Below are 16,905 nucleotides of genomic sequence, written 5' to 3'. Positions count from 1 at the left end.
CACATGAGGGATGAGGGTACTCCTTCAACCTGATACTCTTTTTTTTCTTTTTTTTTTTTTTTGTATTTTTCTAAAGCTGGAAACGGGGAGAGACAGTCAGACAGACTCCCGCAGGCACCCGACTGGGATCCACCCGGCACGCCCACCAGGGGGCAACACTCTGCCGCGACCAGAGCCACTCTAGCGCCTGGGGCAGAGGCCAAGGAGCCATCCCCAGCAGAGGCCAAGGAGCCATCTTTGCTCCAATGGAGCCTCGGCTGCGGGACGGGAAGAGAGAGACAGAGAGGAAGGAGAGGGGGAGGGGTGGAGAAGCAAATGGGCGCTTCTCCTGTGTGCCCTGGCCGGGAATCGCACCCGGGACTTCTGCACGCCAGGCCGACGCTCTACCACTGAGCCAACCAGCCAGGGCCCAACCTGATACTCTTTAAGAACTTGCTCAATGCCAGGCAGAGAAAAGACTGAACATTCAGGGTAGAGTCAGGGGCAATGGAGGCAGAATGCAGACCCAACAAGGCTGTTTTCCTTCTATCATCCTGGGCAATCCAGCTTTGGCCCAAAGTTGCAGACCCTTCCATTAGGCCAAAGCCTGGCAGTGAAGCAACCCTCCTCTGTCATCACTTACGTATGCCCTTGGGGCGAGGTCTCAACACCCTCCACTCTGGCCCTAACACTATCAGCTCTGGGTCCTCACTAAATGGAGGGGGGGTCCTCTACACGGGCATCGCATGAACAGCCAAAGCCTACACCTAAGTCCCTTGCAGGCCACCTCTGTGCAAATCATCTCAAAAAATCCTGCTTCCCCCAACCCACTGCCCCTGCCACTGCAGTCACAGGCACCGGAGATAAGTTCATCATCTTTAAAGATTCAAGAAATTAACAGGGTGGGTTCAGATTAGCCAGGCCCAGGGTTTGTGGCCCTTGGGGGCAGGCCCAGCTACAACAAACACACAGGAAATGGGCAAAGGTGGGGGGAGTTAACAGATTTGGTCTTGAACTTGGGGGTGGGGTGGAAAAATGATGATCCTTGGGGCTTGGGGCTTGGACCAGCAGGAAGCTGAGCAGGGCCTGGGCAGCCCAAAGGGGTGGGCCACTACCCTGGGGCTCAGAGTTGAGAGGAAAGAAAAATGAGGCCTCTCCCCTGAGGACAAGGCACTTGGCTCAGTCTCGTTCTGCCTCACCCCATCCATGGAAGAGATGAGGCCCCATCCCCCTAACTCCTCTTACTGGCCCAGAGACTGTTCCAGGTTGAGCCTCTGAAAAAAGCTTTTGCCCAACTCGTATGTGCTGATCATGATGGCACAGGAGGGGGCGGCCTTGATGATCCTCGGGAGGAAGCCTGCAGGGGAGGACAAGGCCTGGGTCAGAGGCTGGGTCCTAGAGGGCCTCAACCTGCCCCCGGGGGCCTGGACACACAGCCTCTCACCTGCGAAGAGTCCTCTGGTGCCAGACTCCGCCAGGATCCTGCGCAGCAGCAGCCAGGTGGAGTTCGCGTGCAGGGGCGGCACTGCAGACACAGGCATGGCCCGTAAGACCCCCCCTGGACCCCCCCTGCCCTCCTTACCCCCACCCCACACCAGCCAAACCACTCACCTCTCACAGCCTCCACGGCCCCCAGAGCAACCTGACGTTGAGTCTTCACCACATCAAAGGGTAGAGTCAGGATGGCCGCCACCTGGTTGGATGGGGAGAAGGTTCATCTCCATTCTCAGGAACCCCAACCCTTGCATCCAGCATAGTACCAGGGAGGTGAGCTTGCTTCTCAACAGGAAGCTGATGCACTGCCATGCAAGGACACCTCTTGCAGCCTCACCCCCCAGCCTGATCAACTCACCGTCCCTGAGATGCCACCAGCCACAAAGCTGATGCCCACTGACGTCTGGTCCTTTGGCCTGAGCCCACTCAACCAGCTCTTCATCAGCTCATAGTTGAACCAATACAGGGCTTGGGGGGCAGAGGGGACACTCATTAGAGACTGAGAGGGCAGAGGAGTGGGCCCCATACAGCCCACCTTCCATTGACCTATACCATGACAACCGCTCCCTCCCAGTTAAGAGGCTGCCTGCTACACATCAGTTTCTATAACTAGCTCTCTGCAGGAATTATCTGGTGAAAACCTGGGTGAACACTGTTTGCTGAGTCCCTTTCACAGATGAGATAGTGAGGGCTCAGAGAAGTTAGGTGATTTCAAGGTCAGTAGTACCAAAGTAGGGACTTGGCCATAGACATATTGTGCACCATCCAAGGGCTCCCTTACCCCATCCCCTGCATCCCTGGTACCTACCTGAAAAGGGCACATCCCGAAGAGCAGTGGGGCCCCAGCCCAGCCACAGTGAGCGCCAGCCACCCTGAGCCACAGCAGCTCGGACACAGGCGCCCAACTCCCGGTATGATACATGCTGAGCCTGCAGCTTCGTCCGTACCAGCTCTAGGGGGCTGATCACAGTCACGGTGCCCACTGTGGGGAACAGTGGGGGGAGGATCAGCCCACAGGTCCTAATGGCAGCTTGCCCCAGGGTCTGAGAGCCCAAGACATTTCCCATCCCAAATGGGCAGAGTGGAGCTGGGAGCTAGGACTGAGCTCAGGCAGAGGTAGAAGTCAAAGGGAGATCAAGGGCCCAGGACTGTGCTCACAGCGGGCCAGTGCACCAGCCACCATGGGCACATAGATGTCAGAGGTCAGGGTTCGACCACACAGGAAGGCCTTGAGTTGGTCGTAGGCGGTGAAGTAGATGGCAGTGGCTGGCACAGTCATCACCCTGGGGTGTGAACAGATGTTAGCTGGGACTCCTACACCTCCCAGGCCTCCCCTGCCCTACCCAGTCAGCCAACAGGGGAGCAGGAGATAAGCAGGGCACAAGGGAAGACAACATGCAGAACTGGGGTACTCACAGGGTGGCTGGGAGGCCACTCCACAGGGTCCTAGTGCCCTCGTGTCTCACAATCTTCACAAAGGCATCCTGGCCAAGAGGATGAGCCCAGGGCAGAAAGGATAAACATGAACAAGGACTGTGAAGGGGGTGGCCCAGGCTGAACCCTAGCCTGATCCTCTCCCCTCTGCCCACAGCCCTGGGTCCTATTGGGAAGCAGTACCCCTCAGGCCTTCACACATGCTATTCCCCATTTAGTTCCAGGTGGACTCCTATTCACCCTTAGAAACTTCACAAAGGCCCGACCAGTAGTGGCGCAGTGGATAACGTCAGCCTGGGATGCTGAGGATCCAGGTTTTAAACCCTGAGGTCGCCAGCTTGCATGCAGGCTCACCAGCTTGCTTGTGGGGTTCAGACGTGACCCCATTGGTCGCTGGCTTGAGCAAGGGGTCACTGGCTCAGCTGCAGTCTCCCAGTCAAGGCGCGTATGAGAAAGCAGTCAGTGAAAAACTAAGGTGGCACAAATACGAGTTGATGCTTCTCATCTCTCTCCCTTCCTGTCTATCCCTGTCTGTCCCTCTCTCTCCCTTCACCCCTCGTTAAAAATCAAACAAACAAACAAAATCCCTCACAGAGACACTACCTCCTCAAGGAAGCCTTTCCCAAACTGCCTGTGCCCACATGCTTTGCAGAATCCATTCTTTCCTGGGTTTGAGCCCAAGCAATCTAAATCCCTCAGGAAAGCTGACAGACCCAGCTTAGGGCACAGCCGCTCCTCACCATGGTACCAGTGAAGCGAGTGGGGTCCTGAAACCAGGTGGCACAGCGGGCACCATTTGGGCACAGATACAGGGGCTCCAGGACATCGCTGCAGTACAGGAGGCACTTCCCTGTGGGTCGGAGAGAGGGCACTGGGGAAAGGGAGGAAGCATTAGGATGCCATGGCCCTGGCACCCTGTAGGGAGGTGGCGAGGCCCTGTCCCTAGAAGGCTAGCAGAGGCTGGGGTCCCTAGCCAGAGATTCTAGTACAGGACAGAGATCTGGCTAGTTCATAACTGTGGGTTGCCCTAGGGAGACTGGAACACTGCCTCCCCTGATCCTCACAGGTTCCCTGTGGCTTGGGGTACTCACATTTGGCGTAAGAGAGGCTCCAGCGTCTGGCAGGAGGAATCAGCTCTAGAATACAAGGCAGTCCCTCAAGTCAGGAGAGTCCCCCACCAGCCCCAGGAGTCCCATCCCTGGGAGAGCCTTGCTTTGCCCAGGCACCACCCTCTACTGGCTCCAGGGTCAGACACTCACTGTTGGTCAATGAGGGGCGTTGAGACTGCAGGCGAATCTTCACCACGTCCAGAGGGGTCACTGGGGGAAAGGGCAGGTCTGAAAGCTCCTTTCAAGACTCCACTCCTGACCCCTCCTCCAAGACCAAGACACCTCCAATCTCTGATCTTTCCCCAGACCCTAGCTGCCCCCCCCAAGGTCTTACTGAAGAGGGAGGTGACTATAGCCCCAGTGCCTGAGGCCACCATTTGTTGAAGGGGGCTAATGCCCCCAGGGTCCTCATTAGCCATGTCGTAGCTTCAATTCTGAAAAACAAAGCTCAGTTAAGGAACTGTTAGCTTACAAAACAGGTCAGTGGCTGGGGAAACCTGAGGCAGAGTACTTTGGAACTTTATTCTGACCCCTGACCCCATTCACTCACTATGAGCTCAAGTGATCTTCACAATAACCTTTTAAAGCAGTTATTGTCATCTCCACCTTGCCAATGGAAAGAATGAAGCTCAGAAAAGGTGAAGTGACCTGCCCAAGGTCATGCTGGGTGTAACTAGGAAGGAAGCTGGGATGGTGACCGGTTGGTTAATGGGCAATAATGGCCCACTGCCAATTCCTCATCCACACCATACAGGCTTACTGGACACCACCTCTGCGAGGGTGCCAGTTGGGCCCCAGGATCCCAAAGATCAAAACGCCTTAGCCATCCCCCTGCGTCTCCCTATTCCAGCACCAGTCGCGAGGCGAGCACATGCTAGCCCCGAGTCACCAAAACGGGGGACCCAGCAGTGAAAGAAATGTGTAAACAAATCCGCTAGTGGCGAAGGGTCAGTCCGCTCTTTTCGTACCACAGCCGGGCGCAGGTCCCCACTCCCCGCACCTCCTCCCCGGCCGGAAGGGCCAGGCCCCAGGCCCCGGAACTGGATGACGATCTCTCTGCACTCTCTCCCCCAAATTACAGGCCGAGGGACTGGACCGAGAGAGCAAGTAGGAACGGGGAGACAGGATCTCTCCTCGCCCCTCGGCAGCACTCTGTCCCGGCCACGCGTGCAGGGGGCGCCCGGCGGAGCCGACTCGGTCGATTCAACCGCTCGCGACTTCACGCCCCCAGCCCAGCCCCGGCTTGGCTTGCCGGGATTCCAAGATCCAACTACGGCCTCCGTTCCTAACCGGCCCTGAGCCCGGTTCCGCCCGCCTACCTGGCTCTAGGCCGGTACCCGCGCAGCACGGTGCCCAGGGGCGGGCGGGCCCATGGCGGCTCCGCGGCCGGTGCGGGAACCGCGCGCGCTCGCCTCGCCCCAAGACCCAGAAGAAAGGCTACAGAGCCAGCACCGTCCAAGCCTCTCCGTGAGGCCCCGCCCCCAAAGGGCCGACTAGTCCTACGTCCGGAGTGCTCCGGCCCCGCCCACTCGAGACTCCACGGGGAGCAGCTGGGCTCTTTTCCCCTAAGCTGCTGGTATCCCGCCGGGCACTGCACCAAGGTCGCAGGTCTCCACGTCGCGCGTGACGTGTCGGTAGCACCGCATTGACAGCGTATTCTTACAACCTCCACCAACTAGTGTTCCCTTCCCCCGGCCGAGCACTGCACGGGAATCCCAGCGCTCCCACTAACCTGCTAGACCAGCGTGGCTATTACATTCCCCTCTCTTCTTCAGTGGCCTAGTCTGTGTGGCGGTGGGGCGGTTGAATCCATTCCAAAGCCGTGTACGATCAGAGAGTGATAGCAAATGGTTACTTGCTGAGATGGGTTTTTACAACTTTACGAGGACCGCATCAAAGAGGAATTAACATCATCCCCCTTTTACAGATAATCGGCTGGTACTCAGCTCCAAAACCACTTGACAAACAGTAGGGTGCTGTGCGCTTGTAAGTAAGGGGGTTGGACGAGTTGCAAACCGGGGTAGGCGGGCTGGTCAGAGAAAAGGTTAGTCCAGAAGCCCCAGGTTCCACCTGGCTTAACCTGGGCTCTCTCCCATCTCCGTATGACCTTGGGCATTTCAACCCGCTCGGAGGTTCCCGGTCCTCCGCACTAGAGATGAATAGGGGAAAATGGGACCAACATTTTTTTTGTTGGTTACTCTCATATCGTTATTTCTCCTGAGTCTTAGGACTTTTTTAAAAGATTTTTTTATTTAGTGATTTTAGAGAGAGGAAAGAGAGAGAGAGACAGAGGGTGCGGTTGGGAGCGGGAAGCATACACTTATAGTTGCTTTTCGTCGTGCCTTGACCAGGTAAGTCCAGGGTTTCTAACCCGCGACCTCAGCGTTCCAGGTCGACGCTTTATTCACTGCACCACCACAGGTCAGGCTCAAAACTTTTAGAAGCAGGCTATTTATTCACCCCATTTTACAGAAGATGAAACTGTTGCTCGAAGTTAAGAGCTCAGAATTGAAACCAGCCAGGGACTTTGGGTGACATATGGGCTTACATCCTACATTGATGTCTCTGATCCCGCTTCCCAGGGAGACACATTTCTCTGTCGAGTAGGCCTGCCACCGAGACCCCACCACCTGCCTCGTCTTTAAAACTTGTGCATCCGTAATATATAGTTTGTTCTAACAGGAAAAAAAGGAACACGGAGTGTAAGCCTGCACCTTTAAGAAGGGTAGGCCACGAATTTGACGTAACTAGCTTCCCCGCCCCTGACGCCTAGAACTAGTTGCGTCTGGACCTGGAGCCACCCAGCCAGCCGGCGCACGCGGGGTTAGCACGTGGATTTCTAGAGGCCTACCATCCTCTTTCCCCAGTAAAGACTTTGAGACTTCCCGCCTCTGGGAAGCCCGAATCAGGGGGCGTGGAGAGTGCAATCTGTGACTGGAGAAGTGGCAGCTGGCCTAAAGGGGCGAGTGAGTGGGGGTGCGAGTGGGTGAAGCATGAGGTGGGGCACCGTTTCCATTTACTTCCCAAACCAAGCTGAGGTCTGAAATAACACAAAATCATTTTATAAACTTGTTCTGGGAGAAAACCCAGCTTCTATTAAGGACCTTTACAGCCTCAAAGTTATGATTTACCCGAACAGTTTCACAGCCACCAGCCAAGAGACTGCTCTCCCTATTTTACAGAAGAGGGAATAACCGTTCTTGCAGGTAATGACTCTAATGTGAAGCAAAACCCAAGTTTCTCCCATGCAGTTTCCCACTTTACAAATGAAAAAATCGGAGACCCCAGAGGTCAAATAGCCAGAATTCAAACCTCCACCTGTCTGAGTCCAGAGAAGCTCCCACGCCATTCAATTCTCAATCCAGCGCTCTGATCCCTGCAGTGACCTGCTTATTTGTATCATGTACTCAGGCTTCAGGCCCCAAGAACTCCAAAAAGGACAGTGTATGCCAGGGTGCACCTCTCATCTGCCTCAAAATCAGAGCACCTGGGAGGCAGGGACTTGGCTCCAATTTCCTCCTGCAGCAGCTGTGAGACCTCTGGCCAGTATCTTAATGCCTTCTAAGCCTTAGTCTCCCCATTTACAAAATGAGCTGATGAGGATAATAATGTACCTGCATCATCACAGGAATTATGTGAGGATTTAATGAGTTAATAGCTATAAAATGCTTAGACCAGTGGTCGGCAAGCTCATTAGTCAACAGATCCAAATATCAACAGTACAACGATTGAAATTTCTTTTGAAAGCCAAATTTTTAAAATTTAAACTATATAGGTAGGGACATTCCTTATTGAGGTAGCGCCTGCAAGTGGTATTTTGTGGAAGAGCCACACTCAAGGGGCCAAAGAGCCGCATGTGGCTTGCAAGCCGCAGTTTGCCAACTAGGGGCTTAGACCATTCTCTGATAGATGACAACTACTCAATAACTATTATTTTTATTATTGTTATTGATTGCCTCCCAGAACCTGTGGCACAGAAAGTTCTGGAAAGGGCCTTTAGAGCAACCAGGTTCTGTTTCTGGTCCTACTTCTACCTCCAAATGCAGCCACAGATAGTTATAACTTCTTACATCTTCCCAGAAAGAAGATTACACAGCTGCAACGTAGCAGAGCCAGACTCTAACCTGGACCTCTGAGCCTCAGTTTCCCCTACAGTAGAATGAGGGACTTGTACTTCATTTCTGGTTCTCTTCTTGTAATAGGATGCCTCTGGGATTTGTCACTACACCTCAGTTTCCTTATCTGAAAATAAAGACGTCACCTGTCCTGCCTACCTTACAAACTCTTGGCTAGAGTCACATCTATAAAAGCTATGTAAAGAATCAACAAATGGGCCCTGGCCGGTTGGCTCAGCGGTAGAGCGTCGGCCTGGCGTGCGGGGGACCTGGGTTCGATTCCTGGCCAGGGCACATAGGAGAAGTGCCCATTTGCTTCTCCACCCCCCCCCCTTCCTCTCTGTCTCTCTCTTCCCCTCCCGCAGCGGAGGCTCCATTGGAGCAAAGATGGCCTGGGCGCTGGGGATGGCTCCTTGGCCTCTGCCCCAGGCGCTAGAGTGGCTCTGGTCATGGCAGAGCAACGCCCCTGGTGGGCGTGCCGGGTAGATCCCGGTGGGGTGCATGCGGGAGTCTGTCTGACTGTCTCTCTCCGTTTCCAGCTTCAGAAAAATACCAAAAAAAAAAAAAAAAAAGAATCAACAAACGGTTATGTGGCGCCTGTTGGGGTCACAGAGCTGAGCAGATCACAGTCTCTGCCTTCCCCCACTGTTAAATGCTCTGAGGCCGAAAAACCTTAGGGTGTCATTGGTGTTGACCAAAGTCCAGTGTAGTGGCAGCAGTCTAGGCAGGCCAAAGAGGGTATCCGTGGCCGATGAGACACCACGAGCCAGTGGAGGCATTTCTGAAGGATGATTGTGGTGGCTGCAGGGTGCAGCAGGGGCCTTGAGATGCCCATGAAGCTTTAGAGCCCTGGCTAGGCTTGTCTGCCCAGAGGAGCAACCCTGGAGCCCTGAGGGAGAAGGTGGCCAGTGTCCTGGCTGACTTGGCCACAGTTCACACTGACTACACACCCAATGGTTCTTCCAGAGTCATCATGTGGCCTCCTATAGCCATCACTGGATTCCTCATCAGATGAGGAAACAGAAACTCCTTTCAGCTGTAAAAGGGGAGAGAATGGTACCAGCCCCAGGTTATAGTGGGAACCAATAGACCAGTCCTTGCCTAGCACTTGGAGAGTAACATAAACAAGGTAGTTTATTGTGAGGCTGACTTCTTCCAGGGCAAACCCTGGGGCAGTGTCCCCTCCAGCTTGCATCTTCAGGGCCTGGGAAGATATTTATGGGGCTGAAGTAAGGCTCAGGTCTCTCCTCTGGACCCCACCCACAACTCTGAGTTCAGGGCCAAACCGTCCCCACTTGGCACTTCCTTTCTGGAGGCAGGGCCAAGGAGCTTGGGGACCACTGACTCCAAGAGGAGAAATCCAAACTCCAGGCTCATAGCTAAATACCAAGTCAGGTCTTTGACCCCTGAGGGCAGGGGTTATAGTAGACTTTATTGGGATAACTGGAGAAAATTGAGTGAGGCCTGTATACTAGACATTACTTTATCAATGTTAAATTTCTTTTCACACACTGTGGTTTTGTAGAACATTCTTGTTCTTAGGAAATGCACACTGAAGTGTTCAGAAATACACTGAAGTGTATTCTGCAACTTAGTCTCAAATGGTTCAGGAAAAAAAGGATAATGCCAATGTAGCAAAATGTGAACAACTGGTGAGTCAGGGTGAAGAGTATGTGGGTGCTTACTATGCCATTCTTGTGCTTTTTTTTTTTCCATTCTTGCGCTTTTTCTGAAATTTTTAAGTTTTCAAAATAAAACTTTGGTAGGGTACCTGACCGGTGGTGGTGCAATGGATAGAGCATTGACCTGGGAAGTTGAAGAACCAGGTTCAAAATCCCAAATTCACCAGCTTGAACGCAGGGTCATTGACATAATCTTATGGTCGCTGTCTTGAAGCCCAAGGTCACTGGCTTGAGCAAGGGGTCACTGGCTTGGCTTAAGCCCCCCCAGTCAAGACACGTATGAGAAGCAATCATTGAACAACTAAAGTGACACAACTACAAGTTAATACTTCTTATTTCTCCCTTCCTGTCTGTCCCTCTTGTTCAAAAATAAATAAATAAATAAATAAATAAAATGGTGGGAAAAGGGATTTCCCCTCTGAAATAGATGTACAGAGGGGAAATTGATAAAGAAATACAGTGTGGTAAAAGTTGTTTATATGAAAAATAGTACAATAATTAGTAAACAGCCTGGCCTGTGGTAGCACAGTGGATAGAGCATCAACCTGGAATGCTGAGATCCTCAGTTCGAAACCCCGGGCTTGCCGGGTCAAGGCACATACCACCAGCAATCAATGAACAACTAAAGTGAAGCAACTATGAGTTGTTATTTCTCATTCCACCCCACCCTTCTCTCCTCAATCAGTACAATAAAAAAATAAAATCCTTAAAAAACTAATAATAATACAAGAATAAACTCTGTGTTTCACATATGCAGAACTGTAAATGTACTTTTGCTTCACCCGGGATTACTTCCAGAATCAGAAGAGCAACAAAGGTGGTTTTGCTTTTTATGTTTTTTTAGGTTAAAAAAAAAAAAACACAATAGCATCAACTTATCTAGAGAAAGGCCTTCCAAACTTCCCTTTGCCCATGGCCTGAGAAGGTGGGTTGAGGAGTTTCTGGACATCCAAGGTTTTACTGGGTGTGTGTGTGGGGGGCTGATGTGGTCTGAGAAGGAGGCCCACAGAGGGCAAGTGTCCTGGTTGAGATTTTCCCGAATTAGCCCACCCTCCACTCCGGCCTGACTCTCAGAGCTTTGGGAAAGGATCTCTCCTGCTCTGCTGGGGGAGTGTAGATTAATCTACCTCCGTGGAAGACAGTTTTGACCATAACTATCAGAATTCCAATTGTCCAAATGCTGAGACCCAGCCAGGCCGCTTCTCAGAATTCCTCTACCCATGGGCTTCCACATGTGCGAAGTGACCTTTACCGCAGCCTCGTTTGTAACAGCAGAAGACTATGGAAAGAGAACTGCATGGCAGTTCCTTGATATAACGGAATAGGAATACCACTCATCCTTGAAAGGGATGCAGATCTCCACATCAGGATGTAAAACAATCTCAAAGGTAGAGTTAAATTAAAAAGCAGAGCGCTGGAGAAAGTGCCAGGCAGTTGTTCTCGACCGGAGCGCTACCGCCCCCTAGGGGACATTTTGGAAATTGATGAGGTTGTTTGCCCTGGTCAAAAGATTGGGGCCCCTGGCATTTGGCATTTGAAAGATTGCAGGACAGGGATGCTAAATGTCCTATAACGCGTTGAACAGTTTGACACATCAAGGAACTGTCCCGTACACCCCTAAACTTTTCTCTGTATTTCTGGGCAGTTACATACGTGAGAAAGCTGTTCATTACCTGATGTGGAAGCTAGCTTTATTTCACCCACATTTTTTTTTAATGGTTTTAAAACACTTTGAAATTTCCAGCAATAAATCTACTATAAAATCCTAGGGAGAATTTGTCTTCATTAAAACTTAAAAAAAAATTTTTTTTTTAATTTACTGATTTTAGTGAGAGAGGAAGAGATAGATAGAGAGATAGATAGAGGAAAGTGGTGGGAACATCTATCCGTTCCTGTACATGCCCTGGCCCAGGATCAAACCAACAACCTTTGTGCTTCAGGAGGATGCTCTAACCAACCAAGCTATCTGGCCAGGGCCATTAAAACTTTATCAAGGCTCACTCACAATTTTAAAAAATTTTATCCCTGGCCTGTGTGAGCTGAGTTACTAACAGACACTCCAGCATGGGTCTACAATTATGGTTCTGGTTTTCAATGCCAGTGATCCATGTACATTCACAAGTTTCTGTTCTCTCGTGGGATTGAGCCTGAGCTTTCATATACTGAAATATGTACTATTTTATTCTAAATACGTTCTTTTAATTTTTTCTCTATATTACTTTATGTAGTATATTATGTGTGAAATACTTCATACAATGTATGTGCATAATATAAGTATTGTATATATAAAGTTTATACAGATTTCTAAAAACACGATGTATAGGAAATTTATATTGTCTATGAATTTCGTTTCTGAAGATGTATTAAATGAGAGTTTCAAAACATATAATAAGGTCCTCAGAAAGGGCCACGAGCTCACCAAGCACTCTCCAGTCCCATGTAGTGTCTTGCCTTTAGGGGATGGAGGTTCTGCTTCTTAGTTTGACCAAGGCAGTGTGGAGTCTGTTGGCCACCTGCCCAGTGTGGCCAGGCCAAAGCTGAGCCCTGGTCATGGTGACCCAAACTGAGGAGATGATGTTCCAGCTGGGTCTGGAACAAAGTCTTGGCCTCTCTCTCTCTCTCTCTCTCTCTTGATTTATTGAGGATTTCTATTTTTCCTTTTTAATTTTTGAGTGTTTGATGCATGCCAGCTACTGTTGTAGACACTTGGAGGCATCAGGGGACAAACCACAAAAGGTCCCTGCTCACACTATCTAGTGCAAGGAGACACAAACAAAGGAGTAAATAAGACCATTGCATACAGCAATGACATCTGTGAGGGCCAGAGAACAGGTCGCGTGACAGAGAATGCCTGAGATGGCTTAGAAAAAGGGAGAACTAGGGGTCAGGAGACACGGCTGGAGATGAGCCCGAGGGGAAGGCCGGGGAGGGCGCAGGCTGGGCTGAAAGGGAGCCCTCAGCTGGGGGGCCGGATGTCACAGTGACTTACACTGAAGGCATATTGTGACAGTTACACACTCAGGCTCTGGGCCAGACCTGGATTTCATTTCTGGCTTCATGCATTTTTAACTGCACGACCTCAGTAAAGTTGCTTAACCTCTCCAAGTCTTACTCCTTTCATTGTAAGACACGAATGATAACTGTACTTACCTGGCAAGGTTGTGTTAGAGATTATAGGAGTATTTAGTAGAGAACCTGGCACAATGTGAATCTTAAACATTAGCAAGACCCTTCCTTAAAACACAGAAATTAAGTATTTGAATGTCCTGGGTTCAATTCCTGGTCAGGACACACAGAAGTACCCATTTGCTTATCCACCCCTCCCTCTCTTTCTTCTCTCTCTCTCTCTCTCCCCTTCCTGCAGCCATGGCTGATTGGAAGGAGTTGGCTCCAGGCACTGAGGGTGGCTCCATGGCCTCCACTCAGACACTAAGAAGAGCTCGGTTGCTGAGCAACAAAGCAAGCCCCAGATGGGCAGAGCATCGCCCCCTAGTGGGCTTGCCAGGTGGATCTCAGTGGGGCCGCATGTGGGAGTTTCTCTGCCTCCCCTCTGCTCACTGAATAACTAAAAAAAGATAGAAAGAGAGAAAGAAATTAAGTATACCAGCAATCATCCTAATATGAGACTGAATTAAAGTCTCCTGAAGTGCATTTGAGTACAGATTTTCCTGCTAACTTGCTGGGGGAACTTGTCTCCTTTCTGGGCCTCATTTTCTTTATTTTTAAAATGGGAAGAGTAAGTATGTATATTTCTGCTCCTCCCCCCCTCCCAGGACTGCTGAGAACTTTAGCTATAGACAGATAAGATGTGTGAAGGAGATCTGTGACTGGGAAGGGTGCCCCACTGGGCAGTTTCTGTTTCCCCTCCAACCGACCGCCCTCGCAGCTGCCTCCTGTCTGCTCCTCCTGGGGCCACTGGCAAAGACTCTGACCTGACCTCTCTGAGCTGGGTGAGTAGGGAGGGCGGTTTCCTCACCTAAGCCCCATGCTGCAGAGACAGATCATCTGATTTATGAGAGGAACCCCTTTGATGTCCTAAAAAGAATTCCTCCTGTTTTTAATGTGCCAGTTTATAAGGTCTCATCATATTCATCATCTTATTTGAACCTCACATGACTGTGTAGAGGGCAAGTGGGAGTTACTTTGTACCCATTTTACAGGTGAGGAAACTGAATTTTGAAGGAGTTTAGTGACCTGTCCAAGTAACTTGGAGCAGATATTTCCCGTACGGGGCCTACATGGAGAAGGACCAGGGAAGCTCAAGGTGGGCTGGAAGGCCTGGGAGGGGGGATGGAGCTGGGCCACTGTCAGTATTCAGTGGAGCCTGCTGTTGTGGGGAAAAGCTCTGGGTTACGATTGACTTGGAACTAACACCACTGCTTAGTAGCTAGGAGACAAGACCCTGAACATCTCCTACATCTGTGGAATGGAGATAATACTCTGCAATGTTGTTATAAAAACTCAGTGATGTGTACAGAGCAGGCATGCAAAACATCACCCTAATTCAGCTCATTAATGTCCTGGCTCCAGAGAGTAACTAGTAGCACCCACAACCCACGCGCTCTTTTCCTTTCCAGGCAGGACCTGTCTGCTGCTGCCCTTGATGAAAGCTGGGCTCCAACAGCTGGAGTCCATCAGCAATGCAGCAACTGCTCAGGGGCATAGCTGCCCTCAGGAAATCTCAAGTTCAGGAAAGGGCACGGGGTGGGGAAGAGTTACTCCCTGTGTCCGCCAGGAGGCATGACCCTGGCTGACCCGCCAACAGGGCCCTGCACCTCCCAAGCCTTCCTGGACCAGTAGCCACCCCCTTCCGGGGGAGGGCCAGGGGTGTCCTTGCATGTAGGCCAGCGCATGCATCCTGGAGGAGCTTGGGAAGTGTTTGTCAGACCTGAGCCCCTGTCACGGGTTTGTCTGAATTTTCTTTTTCTCACTCTAGTGGTGTCAGATTTTATATCGTTGATCTTGTCAATTTTAATAGGAAAATGAATTTCTTAGTTCTAAGTAAGTGCAATTTGGTTGTCAAAATTCTTTCAGATATAGGGGTGATGGAGAAGAAAATGAGTGTGCCAGACACTTACATAGAAATGTCAGCACAGTCAGTGCTTCCGAACACCCTGGGGGGTCACTAAAATTACTTCTCTTCACAGATGAAGGCATTTAGGGTCAGAGAATAGGCCAAAGTCACCCGGCTGGTAAGAAGCAAACTGAAATTTGAGCTCAGCAGGCAATGATGTGGTCCTGCCACTCAGATCACAGCCCATTGTCCAGGTTTCCAGGGAAGAGCAGACTCCTGTCCCCTGCCATCTGCCACCTGCCACCTGCCTGTCTCAGAGGCCACTCTGGCTTCCTGGAGACTCGCTGGGATCAGTGTTTGCCTCCACTGAAAAGTTCTTCAGATCAGCCACTGCTCTCATAATATAAGAAACTGAAACTTTAACCCAGCAATATGCCATCTGTCTCCTGTAGGAGGAAGATGCTCCCACATCTGGATGGGAGAAGTCAGCCCCACCCACCCCACCCCACCCCATTGTCTTCCCCCAACTGATCCCATCGCTGAGGGATTGAGTCTTCTTCTGCCACTTCTGCCCTTGTCTGGCTAAGGGAAATGGATGGCTCCAGAGTGAGAGGTGCCCTGCACAAGACTCTGAAATGGACCAGGTGCAAATTGCCCCAGGTGGACAGAATTCTGAACATCAGAGCAGCAGAATGGGAAAGGGTGCAGCCACATAGGGGATCCAGGTGGGTTTCTGAGAGGGGAAACACATGTGCCAGGGCTAGGGAGGAGAGTTCGAGGCGGGCCAAGGAGCAGGTGAGCACTCTCCCAGGTTAAGGTGTGGGTAGGGGGGTGGGGTGGGGTGCTGGGAGTGCCGAAGGGGAGGAGTCATCACAACGGTGGTGGTGGCGCAGCTTTGTTATTTGAGCTCCTACTTGTCTCAGGTCCTTTGCCAGTGGGCTCTGCAGGAATTAACTCACTCCGTGGAGGGGAGGATCTCATTGTCTATGTCCTCAACGTACAGATCAGGACAATGAGGCAGGGCGGATAAATCAAATCACATAGCTCACAAGAGGAAGAGGAACCAAGAGGAGTTTCCTCACTAGCACCGGTTTCCTGCTGCATAGGAAGGGGTTCAGCTATTGAGGGGGCCTCAGACCTGCACATCAGATCCTCTGCGGCTACAAATGCACAAGGTGATTCCAGCGGGCATCTGGGGCTGAGAACCCTGGGCCAGAGGGGCCCTGAAGGCCCTTCCAGCCGGGGCCTCTGCAGAGCCAAGTAAACCACTCCCTTTCCAGGCTTCTTTAACCTGCCTTTCCCTTCCCCATTCACTCCACCCTGCATCTTGCACCCCACAGCTAGATTTAAAGATACCACGCAGCACCACTCTACCCACAGAAAACTGTGGTCTGCCCGCAGGGCCAGGTGGAGTGGCAGCAGCTCACAGTAGACTCTGAATCTCTCAACTGACAGGGAGCAGGGCAGGGCTCACCCACTGCCCAGTGAACACACTGAGGCCAGGGGCAAATCAAGTGTTCATTCTCCCGCATTGCATCAGCACATTGATTTAGAGATGCAAGAGAAAGTCACAGAAGAAACTGTGGTTGGAAAGTGGATACAAGAATGCTACTTTGTGTTATAATTTGACTACAATTTATTTGCATGTTATACTTTGGTAAAACAGTAATTCATTAAAAAGCAACAACAAAGAAAGGGGCCTGCCCAATGGCGCTGGAAAGGCTCACAGACTATGCTGGGACAGGAGCCCAGGTCTCCTGACCTGATGCAGCACCTCTGTTACCAAGCATCCGTCCATAACCTCTGGCAGGGACACTGGCCTGTTTCTGACTCCCCTCCCCCACACCCAGCAGAGGACTGGAAGGCCCAGCCCAGCCCCACAGGCACCAGTCAGGTGCCTGATGATGAGGGCGGGTGCCTCAGGAACTGGGGCAACAATTGCTCATCCCAAGGTGACTCAGGCAGGAGGGGAGAGGCTGCTTCCATGCCCCCACTCCAGCTTTAGTCTTCAGGGTTGCCAGATTTAGCAAATAAAAATACAAGATATCCAGTTAAATTTGAACTTGAGATACACATTG

At 51.3% G+C, this 16,905-nt stretch overlaps 1 protein-coding gene across 3 annotated transcripts; it reads right to left on the bottom strand.

Annotated features, from left to right (window-relative positions):
• Window positions 1-843: 843 nt before the first annotated feature.
• SLC25A39 (solute carrier family 25 member 39) lies at window positions 844-5,492 on the bottom strand. Of its 3 annotated transcripts, none has more exons than XM_066263461.1 (12): window positions 5,336-5,492; window positions 4,351-4,450; window positions 4,167-4,226; window positions 3,999-4,043; window positions 3,648-3,778; window positions 2,890-2,957; window positions 2,632-2,756; window positions 2,282-2,455; window positions 1,832-1,941; window positions 1,591-1,672; window positions 1,424-1,504; window positions 844-1,336 (listed from the first exon to the last, which is right to left on the bottom strand). In XM_066263461.1, the coding sequence occupies exons 2-12, from the start codon at window positions 4,433-4,435 to the stop codon at window positions 1,221-1,223; spliced, it is 1,077 nt and encodes a 358-aa protein (XP_066119558.1). In that variant the 5' UTR covers window positions 4,436-4,450; window positions 5,336-5,492; the 3' UTR covers window positions 844-1,220. The 3 variants fall into 3 exon arrangements, with proteins under 3 accessions (XP_066119558.1, XP_066119560.1, XP_066119559.1); XM_066263463.1 differs by having other exon boundaries at window positions 3,648-3,757; XM_066263462.1 differs by having other exon boundaries at window positions 4,351-4,452; window positions 5,342-5,482.
• Between the last annotated feature and the right edge of the window lie 11,413 nt (window positions 5,493-16,905).

The sequence above is a fragment of the Saccopteryx bilineata genome, chromosome 2, assembly GCF_036850765.1.
Source record: "Saccopteryx bilineata isolate mSacBil1 chromosome 2, mSacBil1_pri_phased_curated, whole genome shotgun sequence".
NCBI classification, from domain to species: Eukaryota; Metazoa; Chordata; class Mammalia; order Chiroptera; family Emballonuridae; genus Saccopteryx; species Saccopteryx bilineata.
The sequence above is the reverse complement of the archived record's forward strand: the minus strand, read 5'-3'. Positions and strand labels throughout refer to the sequence as shown.

Bases quoted from the DNA above. Each gene is read 5' to 3' on its own strand.
- SLC25A39 (XM_066263461.1), bottom strand. From the start codon at position 4,435: ATGGCTAATGAGGACCCTGGGGGCATTAGCCCCCTTCAACAAATGGTG. The intron at 2,456-2,631 runs GTGAGCACAGTC...TGTTCCCCACAG, and splicing joins GGCTGGTGCACTGGCCCGCT to TGGGCACCGTGACTGTGATC. The intron at 1,673-1,831 runs GTGAGTTGATCA...CCATCCAACCAG, and splicing joins CTGGTGGCATCTCAGGGACG to GTGGCGGCCATCCTGACTCT.